General features: G+C 41.3%; 1 protein-coding gene across 12 annotated transcripts in view; it reads right to left on the bottom strand.

Moving 5' to 3' along the window:
- The window catches only part of APLP2 (amyloid beta precursor like protein 2), a 48833-nt gene that overhangs the window by 18982 nt on the left and 8255 nt on the right, over nucleotides 1–21596 (bottom strand). For all 12 annotated transcript variants that reach the window (XM_056509901.1, XM_056509903.1, XM_056509898.1 and 9 more), the window contains exons 2-4: nucleotides 6817–6990; nucleotides 5452–5581; nucleotides 1188–1300 (exon numbers count right to left, since the gene is read on the bottom strand). In XM_056509901.1, coding sequence (XP_056365876.1) covers nucleotides 1188–1300; nucleotides 5452–5581; nucleotides 6817–6990 — 417 coding nt within the window. The remainder of the gene's footprint in view (nucleotides 1–1187; nucleotides 1301–5451; nucleotides 5582–6816; nucleotides 6991–21596) is intronic.

Genomic DNA, 21596 nt, shown 5'->3' with positions numbered 1-21596 from the left:
CTTGAAAGAACCAGAAAGGGTGTTTGCTTTTCTGAGCTGGCCATTTCATTAAACTTTATCTATTAAACTTCATATTGGACCAGGTGAATAATTGCTCAAATGGACTTTGTGTCAAGATTATTTTGCCATGCTGTAGATGAAAATCAACCAGATAATTCAAGAAAAAGTCAAATGTAAACTATGCTTAGACATTATGTCTATATACTTCTCTTAAGCTAAAGAAATACTTGGCTTTGAGGTGCCCAGAAAAGAATGAACAAAAGCTTTATCATATCCATCAGACCCATTTTGTGCTTTGCTTTGTTACAGCACCGATTTTAAATGAGCCAAATATTGCTGGAAAAGTTCTCCAACTACATTTAAAGTAAATGATTTTCCAATTTGCTAGACATTAACAAGTTTACCCTCAATTAAAAGACAATTCCTCTAGTACAGCGTTGTTTAGACTGATTTTTAAAATCACAGGATTTTAAAGAAATCGGAATTTTAAGTGGAGCATCCTTAACCTCATCTGGTTAACAACTGGTCTTTGTGTTGCTGTTTCTACAATTGCTGCTTCAACAAAATGGACAACATGGACATTCTGTCATGATCTTGTTTTATTACCCCAGCTTCAAATAGGAGTGCAGAGCTTTTGCAACACTTTAGCTAGTCACATAAAAAAAACACAAAACCACCCCCCCCCCGCCCCCGCAAAACCATGGGCTAGATTTATTCTGAGAATATAATCCATCTCTTATGTAAAACCTCCGCTTTCAGTGCCAACAAAACTCAGATTGCTCCCAGGCAAACCCTCCCAACCAAATCCCCAGTAGCAGAAGGCACATTAAAGCAAAGTGGGCAAGAAAAAGAGAAACTATCCTATGCCCACTGTATATCCCAGGAATGAGAAAAGAAAGAGGGATGAACCATTGGTTAAAGCAGTATCCCAGAAAACTGATTTCAATTCCTAGCTCTATGATTTGGATAAACTATTTAGGACAGCTTTTCATGAAGAATAACTCAATTGCTACAGAGGGCTTTTAAGTCACTTGAGTACTTTTAAATTTTTATTTCCTTGCTATCTGCCTCAGTTCATCGACCTGAACATGGGAACAGTAATAGAGAAACATTGCTATGTTCGAACACTACAAGCATCCAAGTGGACAGATCCAGAATACACACTGCTGTCCCAGTGGCTCCATTACCTCCTTTGCCACGGTGTGCCAGTGCTGGTGGCTTTCACACACATCCATGCGCTCCTTGTGGAAGAACCGGCACTTCTCAGGAACCAGCAGGACGTCACTCACAAACTCACCCACTGAAAAACACAACGGCCACAGTTCACACTGGTCCAGCTTCCAACAGCAAACAAAGCCTTCATCAAAACTCCCCCAAAGTGCACTCTGTGCATGTGTGTGGAGGTTTCAGTTGAAGCAGGCAGAAACACCAATTTAAGTGGAGCCATTGTGGGTCACCAATACGAGTTTCCCAACCAATGCACCAATTCACGTACTGGGTCTAGTGCTGGTGAAACACCAGTGCACCCACTAGAATTATTTACTCATTTTCTGCTGCAAGATAACAATTAGGAGGAGAGCAAAGCAGGCTCAAAACTTTAAAGGCGATAAAGAAAACTTTACTAACAGAATTGAAAGAAAAAATAGTAAGAAATCAGAATAAACCTCCAGAACACTTCTCCTCCCCCCAGCTTTTCTTTCTTTTTCCCACTGAGAACGTCAAAAGACAAATTTGGTCATTTCAGTCAGTTTACCACCTTTAAAATAATCTTTCTTCAGTCCAACTAGGGAGAGGAGCCTCTCCTGCCATGCCACGGAGACTGTTCCACAAGAAACAGTTCTCCCGTGGTTTTAATCTTCACAAACAGCAGCAGCCCAGAAATCTGCAATCGTGAAGTCCCTGCCACGATTTGGTCGTTTTCCCACAACTCTACCACCATGGGTCATTTCAGCTTATCGGGGTGCAATTTTAAGGATGAGTTGTTCTAGTACAGGAACAAAAGATTCTCTTTTATCTTTGGGAACAGAGACTTTTTCTTCTTCTATCCCTGGGGCAAGGTTTCTCATCTCTCTACTCTCTCTCTCTCTCTGTTCCAGCTCCTCATTGAATCACAGCTACTCTGACATCTGCTTGCTTTAACACGGGTGCCTCTGCTCACAGCTGTGCTTAGAACACTACATCCCCCAAATGCATCCCATGAGTTACAGGGGAAAAAAAAATCTGATGTATCAACTATATCTTCACCACAGCCTTGTAAAAGAATTTCAGTCCAAGACTAAGGAAGGCTGGAAGCAACAGAGCTCTTCCCGGGGCTCGTTCCTTTTTAAATGTGCTATCACAGAGGAGCATTCAGCTCTCTGAAGTGAAGTTTAACAGGGTGTCAGTATTCAAAACTAGCCAGCTGATTGGTTCTGTTGGGTCCTAAGCTGCCAAGTTCCTTACAGGGAATCACTCCCATAGCTCCTGGATTTTTTCCTTAACTAAAATCCAAACTACGATAACCATGACAAGGTTCCTTGAGGGTTTGGTATATTCCCAAAGGAGATAAGTCACACCAACTCTGAAAATTATTTCTGAGAATCTAAAGAAAAACAGAGCCTCAGGGATTCCAAGGTAAAACCCTGACCACGAGGTAATCCTGCTGACCCCTAAAGCTGAACTAAAGGCAGAGTTTATAGTGCAAGTTAATAAATAGTTGTTCTTCCATGAAAGGATTGCATAAAGAGATTTCACTCAAATTTTTGTGAAGACTGTGTCTACACCAGCAAGTTTCAAGCTACTTAATCACCTGTTTTCAAATGAGCTGCATCATACTAAAGTTGCTTCATGCTGTCTGCTGCTGTAACAGCCTGGAAATTTTTATATGCTAAGTGTGTTATCTATGTTTTCAGTATTTGAGTAAGTCTCATTTGGTTTTGTTTTGTTTTTTTCCAGATGGTTTAATCAAGATAAACTGCAGCACATTCACTGCCCTAACCAAAACACAGAGGGCTGGAAAATAAAAACTATACAGCCTGAATATCAGAGTACAACCAGAGTCAGCAAATACACTGCATTCCAGTATCTAGATAACCACAACCTCATCAGCATGGGGAAAGCTTTGGCACAATCTTGGTGCGAAACCAAGTCTTGCTTTTGACGAAGACAGGAGAGAATGTCTCTTCTGTACAGACCCTACTTTAGTTGGACTTAAAAGCTATTTAGCCTAAATTTCTATCATCATTGAGTTTGGCACCAACTTGTACGAATTAAGGATTAGAATTAAACGAGCATCACTTCCTGTTCTCACCCTGGAAGTCCAGGCAAACACTGCCACTGGAATCCAGATGTGAAATTTTCTCCAAGGTGAGCTTTTTCTCTCTTTCTTGCAGATTCAAATGCTGCATTCAGTAATTTTAAAATAAGGAGAGAGCTAGATACTCTCAGAAGACCAGAAAAAGATCTTCAGCTCAAGTGTTTCAAAACACCATGCCCTGCACACATGACCAGAAGCTTTAGGAGTCATTTGTTAAAACTGGAGAAAAGCTTTTAAGTCAAAGACTTTTTCTCACAGTCTCCACAAAGTAGGATTCTTTGTCCAACCAATCTTTCACACAATCTTTTCAAAATATATTTTAAATATTGATTGCATGACCAACTTTTTTGCATCTCCTTACTGCTGATACTAAAAGATCACAGACACATCTACAAAGCACAGAGAAGTTAAATAGTTTAGATTGCCTGGTAATTGAAGACAATGAAATCAAATTACCTTCATCACCCCTTAGCAATTACTTACATTTTAAACTAACAGAGAGATTGTATTTTCCCCATTTTCTTATCTCAAAACAGGCCAGTTAGAATTTTGAGTTAATCTTTCATTCTACTCTACCATCAAAGGTTTAAATGCTTCTGGTAAGACAAGTAAAACTGAACAAACTTTAAAACCAAGAGACTGTGGTTCTGGGGGCTGAGGCAGGAGATTCATGGGTTCTTCTCTTCACCTTTGAAATACAAAAGAGCTTTCCTTGGTGGGGAGGAAGATTAAACAGGGTGTGGTGACAGGATCCTACCTCAAGGAACTCTCTGCACTAATGTATCAAGGAAAACACAACCAGGAAAGGGAACAAAATCCCACAGTTTGACTATAATCCCAGAGAAATGCCTCATCCATTTGCAACAAGCAATCTGTGGAATGCTAAAGACAAAGAAATTTTATAGATATATGTACTCCAGACTTGCAACTCAGATTTGAAAACCAAAGCGGTCTCACAGGCTGGGGCCTGCAAGTTATGAACACTGTGAAATACACTAATGAAAAACCTGAATTAATAGTTTAATGCTTAACAAATTTTGGGGCAGTGTCAGTAAAATCAGCTTATTTCTCAGCTGGAGAATATGCTTGCAGAAAGATTTTTTTCTAAAACTGATGACTCCTTATAAATCCAGGGATCTTCATTTCATCTTTATTTCTATCAGAAGTTCTCCTTATGATCTTGGTTGTTTCCCAAAGCTCAATTTCCACATCTATAAAGACAAGTACCTTTCTCCCAGGATGTGCCCACAATAAATTTTACGTTTAATGAAGCGCTTTATGACTGTCTAGTAGAAGGCATTACATAAAGGACAAAGTACACACATGGTTCTGCTGCTTTGCTCATGTTCTACCATGTCAAATCACACAGTAACCTGAGATATGGACACAAATTATGAAAACTGGTTCCTACTGAATGCTCCCAGCAATCACTCTCCCAAGACCTCTTACAAGTCTTTTCCAGCAGATAATTGAAAAGTAAGTCAACCAACTGAGACTAAGCTCACTCCTAAGAGCACATGTGGGGCAGCGCAGTGTCACCCACAACCCACAGGTCAGAAGTTACAAGTTAACCAGTTAAAACACGCTGCCTGATTCCAGTGAGTGGGGAGATTCTGGAAAGCACCACGAAATCCACCACAGTTTATCTCATATTCTTTCACAGTTCAGAATGGGGACAGGGGATACAGCTGCAAGAAAAAGGCCTTTTTGAAACAGCAAAGTTTAAATATAGTCATTGAAACAGAATAGAGATCTCTTGCCAAGACCAAGCAGGAAGCCTGAGCACACTGAGCATTTAAGTCTCCAAGGCAACAAAATATTAAAGCTTCACAAAAATAGGATCAAAGTATTAAATCCCAGTGTCTTTGTGGTACTCAGATACAATAACCTTCAGGTTTTTATGGCAATTGTAGACAGAATGGGGATTTGTTTTTCATGCCAGGCACCATTATTCTACCACAGCTGTTACCAAGCTGCCAATCTGCTCCAGAAAGGCAGAGTACCATCTCGTGGAAAGAAAAACATTTCAGTGGAACTGTGAAAACGACAACCTGACACAAGTCTTACAAACTGAGTTGTTCTCTCTGTAAGAATCCAGAAGGCAACTCCTTGCTTCTTCCACAGGAACGGTCAGCACACCCACAGCACACACTCACCCAGGCACTTGTAGGGCACGACGATGTGAGTGTGGTCCTTGCACTGCTTCTTGCCACGCTTGCACCAGCTGTCAATGCTGACAGGCTGGTTCGCTTCCACCACGTTGGTGATCTGAAGGTCTGGGTACATCTGGGGAACAGCACAGACAGAGAGGTTTCTTTTCAGAAAGGACAGAGAATCTGAAGAGTGGCTCCTACACCAGAGTAGTAAGGCTGATTCTCTACACAGGAATTAGTTGGAGTTTGCACATGGACATACACTCTGCTCTGAATCAAGCTCAGAACAGCTGGAGACACAAAAAAGCTCCAGATGTCTGTCACACAGGGCTTCAGAAATAGATATGCCACTGCTTTGAGGCAGAAGAAAGCCAGGTCAGGGCAAGAGTCCTCACTGGCACTAAGCTGAGAGGTCTGAATTTGCACAGCAGTGGAGGAGGAGCATTTGGGTATTTGGGTTTGGAGGAGATGTAGCTGTTTAATTCTTTCTAGAGCAGCACAATACCCCCGGAACAGCAATCATCAACAAACAGGGTGTAGGTAACATCTTCAGACTCTCACCATTTGTCAAGTTATGCACCCACCTCCTCAGGTTTCCTCATGCCTGGTCCATTTATGATGTATTCATATGATCCTTAGGCCCTGCTCAAGTTCTCAAGTCCAGACACTGATTTCTATTTAGGCTTCTAACACATGAAAAAAAATGCAGCCCCAGCTATATCAGCCTTGTAAAACAGTTTAAAAAAATCTTCCAGTCCAGTCATGGTACATTCTGTTTCTTTCCCATTACAAAAAAAAAGAATACATTCCCTGTGGTATTTTACATGCCTGCCACCTCAGAGGAGCAATTAAAGACACTGGAAAAGATCAATATGTTCCAGTGTATCTGGAACACACCAGAAGATGGTTATATACTTTTCAATAAAGTTTAAAGAGTTTAAAAATACTGACAAACTTTGAAAATATTTTTCTAATATTCTGGCTAATCCGAACATGTCACTGAGAACAGCACAGTTGTAATTCTACCTAGAATATGTGTCAGGCTCCATTTCACACAACAAGGAGCAGATACTGATTAACCAGCTCAGCGGCAGAACATCAGGGTGAAGCCCTGCAAACAGATAAGATACCTCTGACTTACAGACCAAGGACCTTCTGTGGCAGTGAGCTGATCTGAAGTAGCTTCTAAATCGTACTGCAGTGTCCTCCCTGCTCTTCCTGGACAATAGCACAGCAGGACAGCGCAGGGAATTGGACTAGGCAAAAGCAAGCTCGTCTCCTGCAGAGTCAGTTTGCTTCTGGGGAACTAAATTGGAATCCAATTCCTTCACAGGCAGTGAAGATTTAGGATTACACAGAAAATCTCACCTCCTGGCAGTATTGCAGAATCTCCTCCTTTCTTCCAAAGCAGCTCTTGGTCCCGGAAGTGTCAGGTTCCCATTTCCCAGTCTGGATGTTCACATGCATATTTAGCTTCCCACAGAACATGGCAATTTGAGGTTCTGCCACCGCAAACCCTGTCCCAGCATTAGCTGCAAGGGCCTGTGAAGACAAACCAAAACAAAACACCTTGACTGCATGATCTGAGCAAAGGCTTATCAACTCAAAGAACCAGAAACTCTCTGGCATGTTCTCAGACAGCTCCTGCTTGATCAGGATATCAGTGGAGTCTTGCAAACTATTTTGTAACAACATTCCTTGAAATGCTGAGCCCACCCCAAGTTTTCACCAGCAAGGCATTTGTTTTCCCAAACCCTATCTTTATAATTGAAACAACAGTTTACCAAATCCAAGAGTTATTCCCACTGAAAGGCTGCACCTACATGGGCTTAAACAGGATGTGTGAAAAACTTGTTAGATAATTTAATACTAATAACTTTTGGCAGAAGGACCTCTGTGAAGTATCAAGCAGGTATTACTACTACCAATAAAATAACTGCGTCCCACTACAAGAATCCTGCTCAGTGTTAAAAGCTATGCATTTAACCTAGTATCATTGAATATTTAGGATAGAAATACCTAGGATTTTTGCTCCAACATACAAATAAAGATAATTTCTGCTGAGTCAGAAAAAACAGCTGTGACAGCCAGCTCCTCAAAGCATGTTGTGTCCCATTCAGTGCACTCTTATGGGGAGCTGTTTCAGATGTGCATTTTGCGCACTTCCCAGACTGTACCAGCAGACAAGCACCTGACAGCCCAGGCCCACATTTGGGGAAATTGCAGACTGATCAATGAAAACAAGGTCAGGGCCCCTTTCTGAAATCTTGCTGGCTAACCAAAAGAGGAGTAAATTAAATTGCAGACTTTTTTTTTTTCTGAGCAGACCAAGTGGATGCTGGGAGCTGAACATGTTCTCCTTAAATAACTACTAGCTGTTGTAAAACAGAAAGGTATAAGGCAAAAAAGAAAATAAAAAACCAGATGAACTTCAAAAGCTCTTTAAAGTGTTTAGGGGAATGGAATCCATTTCAACTACTCCAGATAGAAACAGCAATGCAGAGAGTCTGCTGGCCTTAAGCTGATTTCCACTGACAGGCAACACAACCCCAGGCTCCCAGTCCTGCCTTCATATTTAACATTTTGTGCACTGAAAAATGCATGAATTACTGTGGGCACTGTTCAGTCCCTACTGCCTGCACTCCCCCATCAACTCATATCAATATTTGTATGCTTAAAGGAAATAAAAGGAGCAAAGAGTAGAATTCAACTGGACAACTTTGTGCAGCTCTTAGTTACTGGATATTAGGAAAAAGAGTAACTCCATTACCATCAGATCATTTCTCCCCCTCCCCTTATCTCTCTGCCTGGAGATAAGACATTTCAACACTCAGTAATTCAAGGATTGTTTAGTGCTGAACACAAGATTAGTGCTTGGGGGAAGAAACCAACCTGAGAAACAAATTCAAGCATTAAGGGCAGAAAAATGACCTCTTGAGTTTTAAGTACTATTCACCTGAGCATCATTTAACAGAAACAGTCTTACACAATTGGTTTCTACTTACTCTGACCCTTCCAAACAACACATGCCCATGACAGCATGTTTTAGCACAGACCACATAGCAATGAAATATCAAACTACATGTAAGAGATAGCAGCATTGATGTCCCAGTATCAAAATACTGCCAAGTTCATATATATTTTCAAGTTTACTGTGGGTATATGTTTTTTGCACACTCTGTCCTAAGGAAAAAGGAGCCATGTAGTTCAGGTACAGAAGGAACTCGGAGGAATAGACTGAAGCTGGTAATATGGTTCATTAGCTTGCTTCTTTCAGAAATCAAGCTTTTAATAAACATCTTACAAGTGCACACAGAAGAACTGGTGACAGGTCTTGCACCACCCTCCTCCCTGATGCATCTTTTCAGAAGAAAAATGAAAAAATAGAATGATCCTTCAAAACTCTCTAAACACGCACAAACTTGTTAAGAGGCCTTTTTTATCTCTCCAAACAAACACCACTTTGGTACCAACAAACATTTTCCAGAGAGCACGGGACCTGACATGCTGAAGAAAACAATCCTCAAAACAGTTTTGTTTGATGACAACATTGCAAACACATCCAAGTTCCACCCCTGGAAAAAAATGAAAAAAAAAATGCAAGATCAAGAACCCAGGAAGCAATAACCCTTGTATGAATACAGGGCATCAAAAGTGAATAAATGTACGTGCTATGATGGCACTGCTGATGCTGGGAATCTGGCTCCTTCAAAGCAAACTTAACAAGTCTGCAGCACAATAATGGAACTTCCTGAGCCAGAGAGGTACAGGCCTCATCAAGAGGCAGAAGTAATCCATTCATCACACCTCTTGCATGAGCAAAACTCCTGTTCAAACACATACCAACCTCCTGAAATCATGACCACCCCCTATTTACATACTGATGTGAGCCAGTGTTTGCTTTAGCTGTCTCTCCAGCTTGCTCTCTGCAAAGGTATCATTCCTCCTTCTTGGATTGCTCACATAGTTTGCATATCAGTCGAGTGCTGTTGCCGTAGCTACCAGAACATGCCAAGCCCCAATTCACAGCTGAACAAACGAGACTAATTGCCTGATTTCATCACTTTTAATCAACCAGCAAAAATCTTCTCTTGAATTGTGCTGTTGGGCAAGTTAATTATCTTTGAGATACACCAGTTGATTCTTTAACCCCAGGACCCACAGGGCAAGATTTTTGAGCAATGGGCTTTGATTTTTCCTCCACTGGCAGCACACTCCAGCCCTCAATCATATCAGTTGTTTAATTTAGTACTTTAATCTCATTTTAGTTGTAATGAGAGAATATAGGACCTCCAAACTTCATGGAGGCCACACCTGTAACACTCACACTGGAACAGAGAAAAAGGTCATCAACAAGAACCTTTTGGGACCAAGCACCTTTCGGATGCTTCCCACAACAGTGTATGAAAACTGGAAGCAGATCCCTCAGGCCACACTCAAGCATCACTCTGCAAAAGGAAGGCTGTGGATCATGTAAACGAGCATGAAGCTTGGGATTAAGCCATGTCCTTAGCTAAGCTCTTTAGTACTTCAGAGAATTCACCCATTCCACATTGCAAAGGGATGAACACACCAACAGCACATTTTTCTGTGGTAATTTCCCAGCCATAAATGGAAGCAGCTGCTTCTTTTAGTGCTGGGGAGCAACTATTCAATCCCTTAAATAAGCAGCCTGACAGATCAGGAGGGGCAACACACACGATGGAACAGAGTTCATCCAGCTGTGTATGTCCTTGCTGAACATTATTTCAGTAGCTATTAAACTATTAATACATACCCATAACATGACAGCAAGACAAATGTTATTTGAGAAATGATCGTTACTTTCCTCACTGGAACTTGCATTCGCAAGATGTTTCAGGAGAAACTGAGCTCTGCCTTTTGGTATAATTCTATAATCCAGTTTGCTTTCCAAGACAAGTTTTTGATTCCATAAACACAAATCTCTGGCCAGTTAATGTCAGTTAAATTCCTCACTCTGCTATCCAGTGCCTGATTTACGGTCCTGAAACATTGGAATTCAAGCCCTAAATCTTCATTTTCTCTGATGGAAGTGTCTGCCCAAGTATCCTGGCTTTTATTTACTATTTATTTTTTATTCATTATTTTATTTATTATCCTCTTCAGCTTGTGACACAGGGTTTGATGTGTGAGCATTACCTATCTGGAGGCCTGGGCTCCAGGCGGCTAAAAAGGGTCATATCTGTTCTTCCTGCAAGTACACCCCATTGCAAAGGAGGGACACAAGGCTTTAGTAAAATAAAGAATATTTTACATCTACCACAAACACAAGCAGTACCTTGCAGTTCCAGTTTATAAAGACCTAAACATGAAAACCACATCTATGCCCTTTTACTTTTATTGCTGGGATCTGGTAAACCTCATCACAACAAAACCTACTTCACATGCTGTCCATACAGCTCCCTATGGAATGCTATTCTGGAAAACCTCCTGGCATGCTGCTGGGGACTTGAGCATTGAAGAGTGATTGAAGCTTTTCTGTTGTGAAGAGAAGCTGATAATTATGATTCACAGAAATTAGTTCCTGAGAGCTTTCCTTAACAGCAAAGTATCTGCAAAATAACACGTTTAACTAAATTTCAGGGAGGTCAAACATGACCATAGCCTCATCCATCTGACCATATTAGCCAAAATGAGCCTTTATTCCAGCAAAACCAGAGTAGATAGGAACTTTGGAAGCATGGAGAGCCTGTGAGGAGAACCCACACCACCCACACTTTCCATTAGGCTTCCTCTGCAGCAACACGAGTAGCTCTCTGCATAAAACCAAGGAAGATTACGCTGTTTAAAAACTGAAACTCCAACCTCCAGAATACATCAGCTGCTGAAGAAAGCTCCAATGGAGAACTGCATTGACTTGGTGGCCAGAGAACAGATCACTGGCTGCTGAGGGCACACTCTCCCCTAAGCAACAAGGCAGGGCCCTTTGTAGGATTCTCCACAGGACAGATCAGATTTCCTGCTCCTGAGAGCTACATGTATTCCACAATCAGTTGCTGCTACACTGACCAAAAGAAAAAAAAAAAAAAAAAAAAAAGAAAAAAAAAAAAAAAAAAACATGACAGGCAGCGCTTGGAAAGATTACTTGCGCTGTTTGTTTTTAATTAAGCAAAGGCCCTTGAAAGCAATACTGGTTATTAAATCAGCGTCCACGAGAACCACGTGGGGCTTCAGAACAGGCTGTTGGCACTGTCCTTATTCAGACAAATCACACTACCCATCTTAAATTAAAGGAAAGGAAGACATTTTTCTGAATTTTTGTTTTTAAATTATGTTTCCTACTCTGAGCAACTCTGCAAATCTCCCTATGTCAGTGCAATACCCACAGTTATGGAGGATGTAAGTTGAACGCTTTCAAGACCACTGAAACTTTTAACAGCTCCTTTGACACAAAAATGAGCCCTGTTACCTTACCAGCCTTCCTATGAACACAACCCTCTATGGCTGCTGCTTTTGAGTGTGTGAAGATTCTAGTATTTTCCCTTTCTGGGCTGGAAAATCGGTGTGAACGTTTGTGCAGGGACTCAATTGCCACAGCTGCACCCACCTGATGTCCATGGGTCTTTTGCCTTCCACAAGGAGAGGCCAGCCCTTGGGAAAATGAAAACTAAGAAGAGCTGCAGTCACAAACTGAAGCTATTGGAAGGAGAACAACTGGGCTGGCATTGTAAAGCACAGCCCTCCTGGACCAAAACATGCCACAGGGCCCTTAAATCTAACATTCATTGCCATGAATCTCACCTGGGAATTAGTGGTCAGTCAGTCTTGAGAAAACCAACACTTCAACTAAAAAGTGAGGGAAGTTGGCAGAAGGACTTTACACACAAGAACTTCTGGACAGAATACTTAAAATTCCCCTGGTTTTGGATTTGTAACATGTAAATGCAAGCAGAGCTCTCAATTCATGCTTCAAATGTTTTTTCATGCTTTGTTTTCCTTAGCTCCTCTTCCTGCTTTTATTCAGCAGATAGGTGGCTTGAACCCAGGAAGGCTAATGAATGCCTGACACAGCAGGCAGTAAATCTACAGACTAGCAGCTCATCCTAGCTTTATTGCTTTATTTTTTTTTAAATTGCTGATAATTACAATAATGCACATGGGCAGGGGTCCAAGACAGGAAGAATTACTGTCTGCAGGCAGATCTGGTGTGAGCTGATAATACCAGCCTGTGTTTGCTTTTGAATTTAAATGGCAGAAATCTCACTAAAGCAGTCTTTGGCTTGCTTTAACTTGCTGGAAGGGGTGGGGCTCTCATCTGCTTGTCCTTTACTGACTTTTGTGGTAGAGGAGTCTGCACCAGCAGAGCACTGGGAGCCAAGGCAGGAGCTGCAGTGGTAGCTGGGGTGCAGTTTATATTTAGATGCCTGTGTTTATGGCCAACATGAAATCTTGAACACTCGGAAGTTCAGTGACAATAATTCATATATTTCCATATGTGCCAACAGAAACCGTAGGATTACACAGACCTGCTGCAGCCTGAAGCATTCCTTACTGCTTTGCACATTCCACTGCCTTTCTACAAGGAAAAGGGGAGATTTCAAAGTGCCTTCGACTAATGGGCAGCCTTTTGCCCTTGGAATTAGGAGGTATCAGATTATTTCCCCATCCCCCCCTAGTTTATCATAAGGGTGCACATGAGTCAATGGGCACAATCTGCTGTGAGGTATTTGCACTGTGAACTGCTGCATTTCAATAGGGAGTGCCACACCGAAGGCAGTGATGGTGCACTGCTAGGCTGGGGGAGCAGTGATCAAATCCAGGAAAGCCACAACTCAGCACTGCCTCAGCTTCCTGAAACTGCTTGTGTAACACGGTTGCCTTTGGCATTCTCTTTTCTATCCCTGGAGAGACAAAGTTCATAGCAACTCCACTGGAATATTCCCTGAACAAATGTTACTGTACCCAGAACTGTGTCCTCTGAAAAATATTAATTTCAGGGCCTCAAGCTTTCAAAAGTACAGCTTGGGTATAATGGTTGGGACTGGAACAGCTTAATACAGAGCCTCCTTAAAAATAAGGGTGAGAGAAGAGGAAAGCACAAACACTGATAATCCTCACACAGCACACAGGTAGTTCCAAATAGGTTTAATCAGCCAGGTCGCTTTCCACATGTCACAAGGACATCAGGGACAATTTCCAAGTTGAGTCAGACAGACACAGTCACAGCCACTTCCTTCCCCTTGCAGCAGAACACTGCCACAGCACTATTTAAAGTTCCCTTTTTACGGCGCCACTTTAAGTCCTATCCCAGCACAGGGAGCCAGGCCTATTTATCACTGGCCTAAACTGAGGCACAATGTCAAGTGACTCCCCTAAGGTCACCCAGCAACAGGCACAGCTCGGTTTAATGCCCATCTCCTCGCTCCAACCTGTGTCATCACCGTGTCTTGCATGGCTCTACTAATTACCACTTACTTTCCCACATTAATTATTTGGGCATCTGAGGCACAGAGACCCAAGATGTCCTGTTAACCAGTCAGCAAGTGAAAACTTGAGTGCAAGTTAATGTTTTCACATTCAGTAATATTCTACCAAAAAAATGGCCACGGGGCAATTTCGCCTTCCTGGACTACCAGAGGAGAGGTACAAACCAAGGCCTAAGGACAGCAGCTATGACTTAACTGTGTTTGAAGAGTTTAACTCTCAGGTCTTTCTTTTCTGAGCTGACTGTTAATATGAACCATCACTGCTGATACCACAAAGGCATCACTGAGAGCAGCATATGTGGAGGAGTACTGAGAAATGCTATTTAGTAAGTAACTTCTCCATGCTTTGATATGAAAATTCATGCTGTCTTAAGATACTTCAGCTACACAAGAGTTAGGGAATATAATCACTGTAGCTATCAGGACACAGATTCCATAATATATAGGAAAGTACATTCAGGAAACCTTTCATCACTTCAAAGCGATCTGTTCAAGGCAAAAGTAACTCCTGGACTAAAACTCATCCCAAGTCACACACCCACACAAGTTCTCCACTAACTTCCCTAGTGGCCAAAACAAGCAGAAAGGAGACAGAAAAATTTGTTAACATTAGGCAGACAGAAAAAATTAACCTCTTACTACTGATTCAAAGTGATTTAGCATTCCAGGAGGGAACAAACCAAAATTCCTTCCTCAAAACAGCATGAATATTTGTTTTACAGATCCTGTGAAGCTCACTGGGAGTTGCACAAAAGAACCACCACAGGAACCTGTAGTTCCTCACTCCATCCACTTGCCTGACCACTAGGCTGCCTCCAGATAAAAAGGTTGTACAGATTGTGTTTTTATCTAAAACACAATGATCCAAAAGGCAAGCAGGAAACCAAAGGGCACATTTCAGAGAATTTGAAGTGGCAAGGAAACATTCCTGAGGGGAAAAAAGAGCAAGATAAAAGAAGGATAACAAGCAGGAATGTGGTTTGCAGTGCAGTCTGAGTTTGGTACAAGTATCCATCCCCTTACAGATGGTTTTCAACATTACAGATTGATTATTTATGTGCACAGACTGCATTTGTTTTTGAACATGATAAAATACTTACAGTGATTTTCAAGCCCTGCAATTAGGCTACACAGCAACTTCCTGACAGCACACAAGAATGATTCAACAGGTCCTGCTCTGACCATGCTGGAGCTCTGTGGGTCATGCCTACTGCTTTCCAGCCCTAAATTCACAATCTTCTGTAAAAAAACCCCAAAACTCAACCCAATTAATCGGTAATTCTGTCCTCCAAACAATTCAGATCTGCAGAGGAAACCATGAGGTTTTTAATTCTTTGCTTTCCAACCCATGCCAATGACCACCTTTTGAAAACTGGAAAACACAGCTAAAATACAGGGCTGCTTTTGTCCTTGCTGCTGCTCCCTGAGCTCTGCCAAGCTTATGCTGATCCAGACCAAAATTAACAAGTTACCAAAAAAATTATGGAATAGCCTTGCTGAGGATACTTTAAACTTTTTAAGTCCACCCAACAGCAGAGTTTACTTCTAGAAGTTCCAACTCTATGAAAATAGTCAGCAGGTAGTATGTGTTACTGAGAACAGGTACTCAGGATAACTCTGGCTCTTAGTAAATCTATTTAAAAATAGTGGAAATTTGGATTTTAAACCAAAACCATCTCCCCATACACCTCCTCCTGTTACTTATTCAGAGTTGGTATGAAGCATCTTTCAGGCAGCAGCTTACATGACTGCTCACATACAAAGCAAAATCTTTTAAGAACCTTTAATGTCTAGGTGTGCAGAAATCAGTGCTTTAAAGATCCTATAGTGATGCTATAGGTTTGTTCAGCTCCAGTAAACAAGATCCTTTTGAAGAAAACTTCATCATGAACACTGTGCCAAGAAAGTTTAGTTTATAGTTAGCTGCTCATCAGGGAAAGCTCCTACCACTCACAGAAAAAAAAAAATAAATGCAAGAGAATTAACTAGGCAAAACCATCTTAAATTGTCACCAAAACAGCCTTCCATTTTCCTGACTGCAGCTATTTCTGATCCCAGCAACAAAAGTGGTGAAAGGCTGTCAGCTGCCCTCCATTACTGCCAGCAGACTGAAGGTGAGGGAGCAAGACCTCAAGCAACAGCAGAATGAAGAATGCCAAGTACCACCCTGGCTGAGTATGGAAGAGGCTGGAGTGCAGGAAGAAGGCTCCCAGCAACACTTCTTACTTCCAAGAGACCAAGGGCAAAATATTTATTTTATAATTTTTAAGCTTATCACACACAGCCAACTACTCCTCAGAAGATCCTGTGACTATCAGCAGAATTCAGGCTCAAATCTCCCAATTTACCTTCTTCCAAAGCAGAGGATGAAAAGTGGATTTCTATCCATTTCCTGGAACTCAAACACCTGGATTAAGCAGTCTGACACAGGAGAAGTCAAATGACAAAAAGCCTTTTGAAGTACCCCAAAATTTTTCAGCAGCAGGGTCACAGAAAGTTAAGGACCTCAGCAATGGCTTAATGTATTTCAATCTTTTCCACTCTTTAAAAGCAATCCTTAGTAATTTAGCAGCATTTTATTTCTGAAGCACTAACTCATCAGCTGGGGCTTAACAGGCACAGCACTATCCCACAGCTACGCTTGTACACAAGCTCTAATGGACATGTTAACCAGTTCCTTCACAGGAAGCAGCAGAGCTCTACTTAGAGCAGCTGCCTAATGCTATTAGAAAATTAAGTGGTAATTTATAGAACAGACTCAAGATGGCAGAGCTAAGATGCCCATTACTGATTTTGCTAATCCAGAAAGTAAAACTAGCTCCACAGAAGCTAGCCTAGAACCTCCAGTATTTCAGGGCTATCACTGCAGTGTATTTGCCTGGGTTTGCATGTTGAACACCTGAATTTCTTACGCTGACTTTTACAGCTCTCCACTCTATTGACCCGTATCAGATTGTGTAGCACTACATGGAAATAAAAAAAAATGGGAGAGGTGATTTTTATCTTTGATAAAATGAGATTTTAACTTGTTAATAGTCTCCCCCAGGTTCCAGTGGAAAGAATGAACCCTGTGTACACTGATAATTTTTTCCTTGATGTTTCTTTATGCATTTTCTGAAAAATCTCAAGGGGAGAAAACATGGTTCTTTTCTGTCTGCTCTGCTAAAATACAATTGACCATAAGATTAGTGGAAGAATTTACATGCTGCAGCTGCACCCATCTGATGGTCAGGTCCTGATGAGTTTTAAGTAATTTGACACTTCACTGAGGGCTTCTAAGCACAAAGCCATCAGTTGCTGAAAGCTTTATTCCAAAGGTGGAAGCAAAAACTGCCTGTTCTGCAACAGCAAGGGAAATCACTCTGAAAAAGAGCAGGCAGAACAGTTTTAGACAATCTTGTTATGCCTTAAAGAGGCACTATCCACCGAGAACCTCCATCACTTCAACTGATATTCCTCTTCAAGGTCTCTGAATGTACTAGTATTTTCTGATTTGTTTTTTAAACCCTTTGCCTGGGCTGTCCAGAGCAGCTCCTTTTTTTTTTTTTTTTTTTTTTTTTAATTATTTTTTGGTATAAAGACCAGTTGGAAGAACTGTAAAGAAAACTGTGAAGATATGTTATTTTGAACACAAGCATTCCAAACAATTATTTTCCTGCTTGTAAAAGGCTTTCAGGCAGGGAAAGAAGCAACTATTGACTTCTACTTAGAGATGTTTTTCCTTCGCCTGCTCAGATGCTCCTGGAAGACACACTTGAATGACAAAGAAATAAATGGTCAGCCTTCCACACCAAAGTTTTGCTTTCCTTGACCCCACAAGCAGACAAGGACAGCAATGGAAATGCTGACTTAACATACAAATCTGATTGCTGGGACAGTGGTTGGAGGGTAGATTGATCTGCCTATTGATGCAATTGGCCGCTCACCATTTTCCTACCCATGGGCTGAGTCATTTCAATAGTGCTTTCTCAAAGTCAAAGGACTAAAATGTTGCATAAAGTTCTACCCTTGGGGAGTGGTGGTTTTATATTTCACTGGTCAACTTCAGACATGGCCCACTAAGGTGATTTTAATTCAGAAACCCAGCTATGCACATATCTCAGCTGCAAATATTAACTTTGCCAGAATCTAGCAAATCCCTGATGTGGATTAGCCCCACAGAATCTATTCAGATGTCTCAAACCATAAGAGAGCAGCACATCAGAAAGCTATGCTAAAATCATAGCCCGATGATGCAACAGCATCAGACAGCCAGAAACATACCTCATTCTAATATTCCTACTTTGGACATCTTACAAAAGGAAAAAAAAAAAAAAAAAAAAATCACTTAGAGCCCAAATGAATTCCTTATCAGACCATGCTTTAATTATCCTGGAGGCTGCCTCTCCCTGCTCAATTCCCAGCCCACCTGGACAGCAGTGGGACCAGTACTGCATGGATTTGTGTTATGAGGCTGGGAATATTCTGAGAACATTGCACTGAGAACTTTTGTATCTCACTGTAGTACCTGTTGGAGAAGGAAAACAGGTTTGGCAACCAGTACAAAATGGATTTGTGGGTGTCAAGGCTGTGTGGCAACTCTACAGCCTGGACAGCAAAGGCAAATGGAGCAACTATTCAGTCACACAATTGCATTAGAGGTTGTCCATATTTTCATAGTTATGCCTGTCAAAGGATGTGAATGTTAACCCAGAGAGGCTGGAACAAATAAGAACGGGCCTCTGCTTTGGGTTGTTCCCAAAGTCAATCCACTGCAGGAAGCATCCTAACAAATAGTGCCAAGCACACCCTTTTGAGTGGCACTCAGGAGTCAAGTGAGGCAGATGGGAACAACTATCCACTCAAACACAGCAGAGAAAAATGAAAGCAAGAAAGTGTATCCACAGACAGCACTAGGCCAAGCATTTCCATGTGCATTTCCAGTGCAAACTAAGCACTGGTTTCATCTTTCTGTGATATGAGCATTTCAAATCTGACTCAAGTTAAAGATGTTCCCATCCTGATACATTCCAACAGATTGTATTACTCCAGAATGTTCAGTCTGTCCATATCTTTACTTACAGGACATTTGGTGTATTTGACAGCTTAATGACTATTATAATCCTCTTCATCAGTGAAGAGCATCATCCTGGAAATGCTGTAGAGAGAGACTGAGAGGGATGCTGCTCAGAGACCTATATGAAGAGCCACTCCAAAGCACAGCAGTCATTCCAAAGCAAATATCACAAAACAAAAAGAAGTATCTGCTTGATCTGGTGTATTTAAAGCTTGCTGTTATAAACAGTGAAAATCAGCAAAAAAGCCCTCTTTTATGGCCTGAGTAACAGCTTACGGCAGGTCAGCACCATCCTCTTTAAAAAAAAGACAAAGGACTCTTATTGGCAATGCATTTCCAAGTCAACACAGGAACGAGCTGCTGAAAGTTTAGCACATTAAACCCATCTTTGCCAATGCCACTGCCAGCTTTGCCTAAATGTTTATTATACCCCCAGCTATAAGATCAAAATAAATGTAAAAATCACAGCCTAAGAAATAAAATAACAGAAGATTACGAGTCAAGTTATCAGCCACCAAAATAATGAGGAATAATAATTCAGATTTTTGCAAAAATCTTTAAAGAGCGTGACACAAACCTCAAAAATCCAAATTGAAACTAAGGACAGCAAAGCAAATGAAGTAAAGTCATCTTTGCTTTTGCCTGGAGCAAAAGGCCATTTAGGGTCTTGGAAAGCAGTGCTCCTCATATCTTTGCTACAGTACACATGAAGCTTGCAGCCCAAAATTTTCCTAGGTGTCTCCATAATATTCTCCCTTGGAGCACGCAGTTTAGCAGTTAGCACACAAACCAGTGAAAGTATGACAGTGGCCATTTCAGAACAGCACTGCTCCTGAAATCCATCAGCATCTTTTACAAAAGGACTACAATGCTGCATTCTACTCAGGGCCCTGCAGTGAAAGAGGGAATTAGCATGCTGTAGATGCTCTGTGGAAGGCCTCCCATATAGTTATACTTTGAAAAGTATTCTCCTCATCACACTAATTCCCATGTGAAGCAAGTTGCAAAAGCTTGCTCAGTAGAATGAAGTGCAACAAATCTGTCCAAACCCAGGAATTTCAGCCTCAACTTCAAAATGCCTTTTGTCTATACTGGAGATTTTAGATTTAAACAAGTTCGAAAGACTATTTCCTGCCATTTAAAAGCCCTACTATGTGAGGAATCCAGCTCTTCTAGTTCCTCTTCCTGGCAGCCAGGATGCAAAGGGAAAGACCTGTTATGCAGGGAGAGATCAGCTGGGTTTATACTTATTTCTTTGTCTCTTAACCTGAGAAACAAAGATATACTCTGCAGCAAGATACAAGGATTTAAAATTAGGCATTAATTAAAAACTCTATGCATAAAACACAGAACTATGCATCAAACACAGGTAATATCTTGGAGTCTCTAAATTAAGAGTTTCTCTTAATTTTTCAGAGAGAAATCAATGCAGGGATTGAATTAAAACTTTTGGATGGGTTAAGTATGTTAAGCCACTCACACATAAAATAGAGGTTTAAGTTTAAGTTTTAGAATAAGCAAGCAAGCAAGTTAGTTTCAAGTGCTTTTAGAGAGTAAAGGTCTCAGATACCAGTGTAGAAGTCCGAGTTCTAGTGAAGGTTGAAAAACATAGTCCTAGATACCAGTCTTTCCATAGAGGCTCCAGAAACATAGTTTTAAACATAATAAAACTATAGTAAGAATATTGCTTACAGTTTTCAGATAGAACAAGATAGACCATATACATAGCTTATATGTAACCTGGCTTGCTAAGAAACTAGAATTCTAATAGGTTAAGAAAAGGTTCAAGTTCGTGTCTTTAGCTTGTTGGGAAGTTTGTACATAAGAATCTATACACTGGAAAGAGATTTGCTTTAGCCTTTTGCTTTTGCTCCTGCTCTCCTCACTGCCTTCACCATCGCCCAAAGAAGACAGGAGCTGCCACAGCAACATCGGCCCTGCTGGGATCTTCGGGAGTACCTTCTGCTTCTAACTGGGACTCTGTACCAATGCTTTAGCATGGACTTCAACGCTTGTGACTCCTTGCCTTTCGAGACTGATGTGTCTCTGCAATAAACAACTTTACAGCAACTAATAGCTGCTTGGCTCTTTAAAGAAAACAACCACAACCCAACAAAGGGTGCCCTGAATTAACCTGCAGTAATAGACTTCAGCTCTTGTGATTAGTGCAAGTCCTTACTCACAAACTCAAACTTGCATACTATGGAAAAAAAAGACAAAAAATGCATAAGCACAGAGGCAGAAGGAGAGGGACTGAACAGGTGATAAGCAGTGATCCAGCCCACAAAGCCAGATGTGGACAAGGCAGGGATACAGCTGTGCAAACCCTTCCATCACATCCAGCCTTTGCTCTGGCAGGTCATTCATCTCTGCCTCAGCTATTGGGAAATTACTTCCGAGAAAGCAGTTGTGCCCTAAACAGGGCATCCACATACTGACTGGCTTTGTTGCAGGGCAAGTATTGATGCAATTTGAACAAGACAGCATTTATCAGGAGTGACAGGGGCAGGAACATGCTTTTTTTTCCCCTTGTTTCCCCAGTGTCTCTTGCAGTGACACAATGGTCTGTCTCAAGCCCAAATTTCACACACCCACAGGAGCACCACAACTTCATTCTGCGACCCCCTCAAGAATCCCCTCAGCCT

The sequence above is a fragment of the Oenanthe melanoleuca genome, chromosome 24 (genome assembly GCF_029582105.1).
Source record: "Oenanthe melanoleuca isolate GR-GAL-2019-014 chromosome 24, OMel1.0, whole genome shotgun sequence".
In the NCBI taxonomy this organism is placed as follows: Eukaryota; Metazoa; Chordata; class Aves; order Passeriformes; family Muscicapidae; genus Oenanthe; species Oenanthe melanoleuca.
This window is presented reverse-complemented; position numbering and strand designations above follow the sequence as displayed.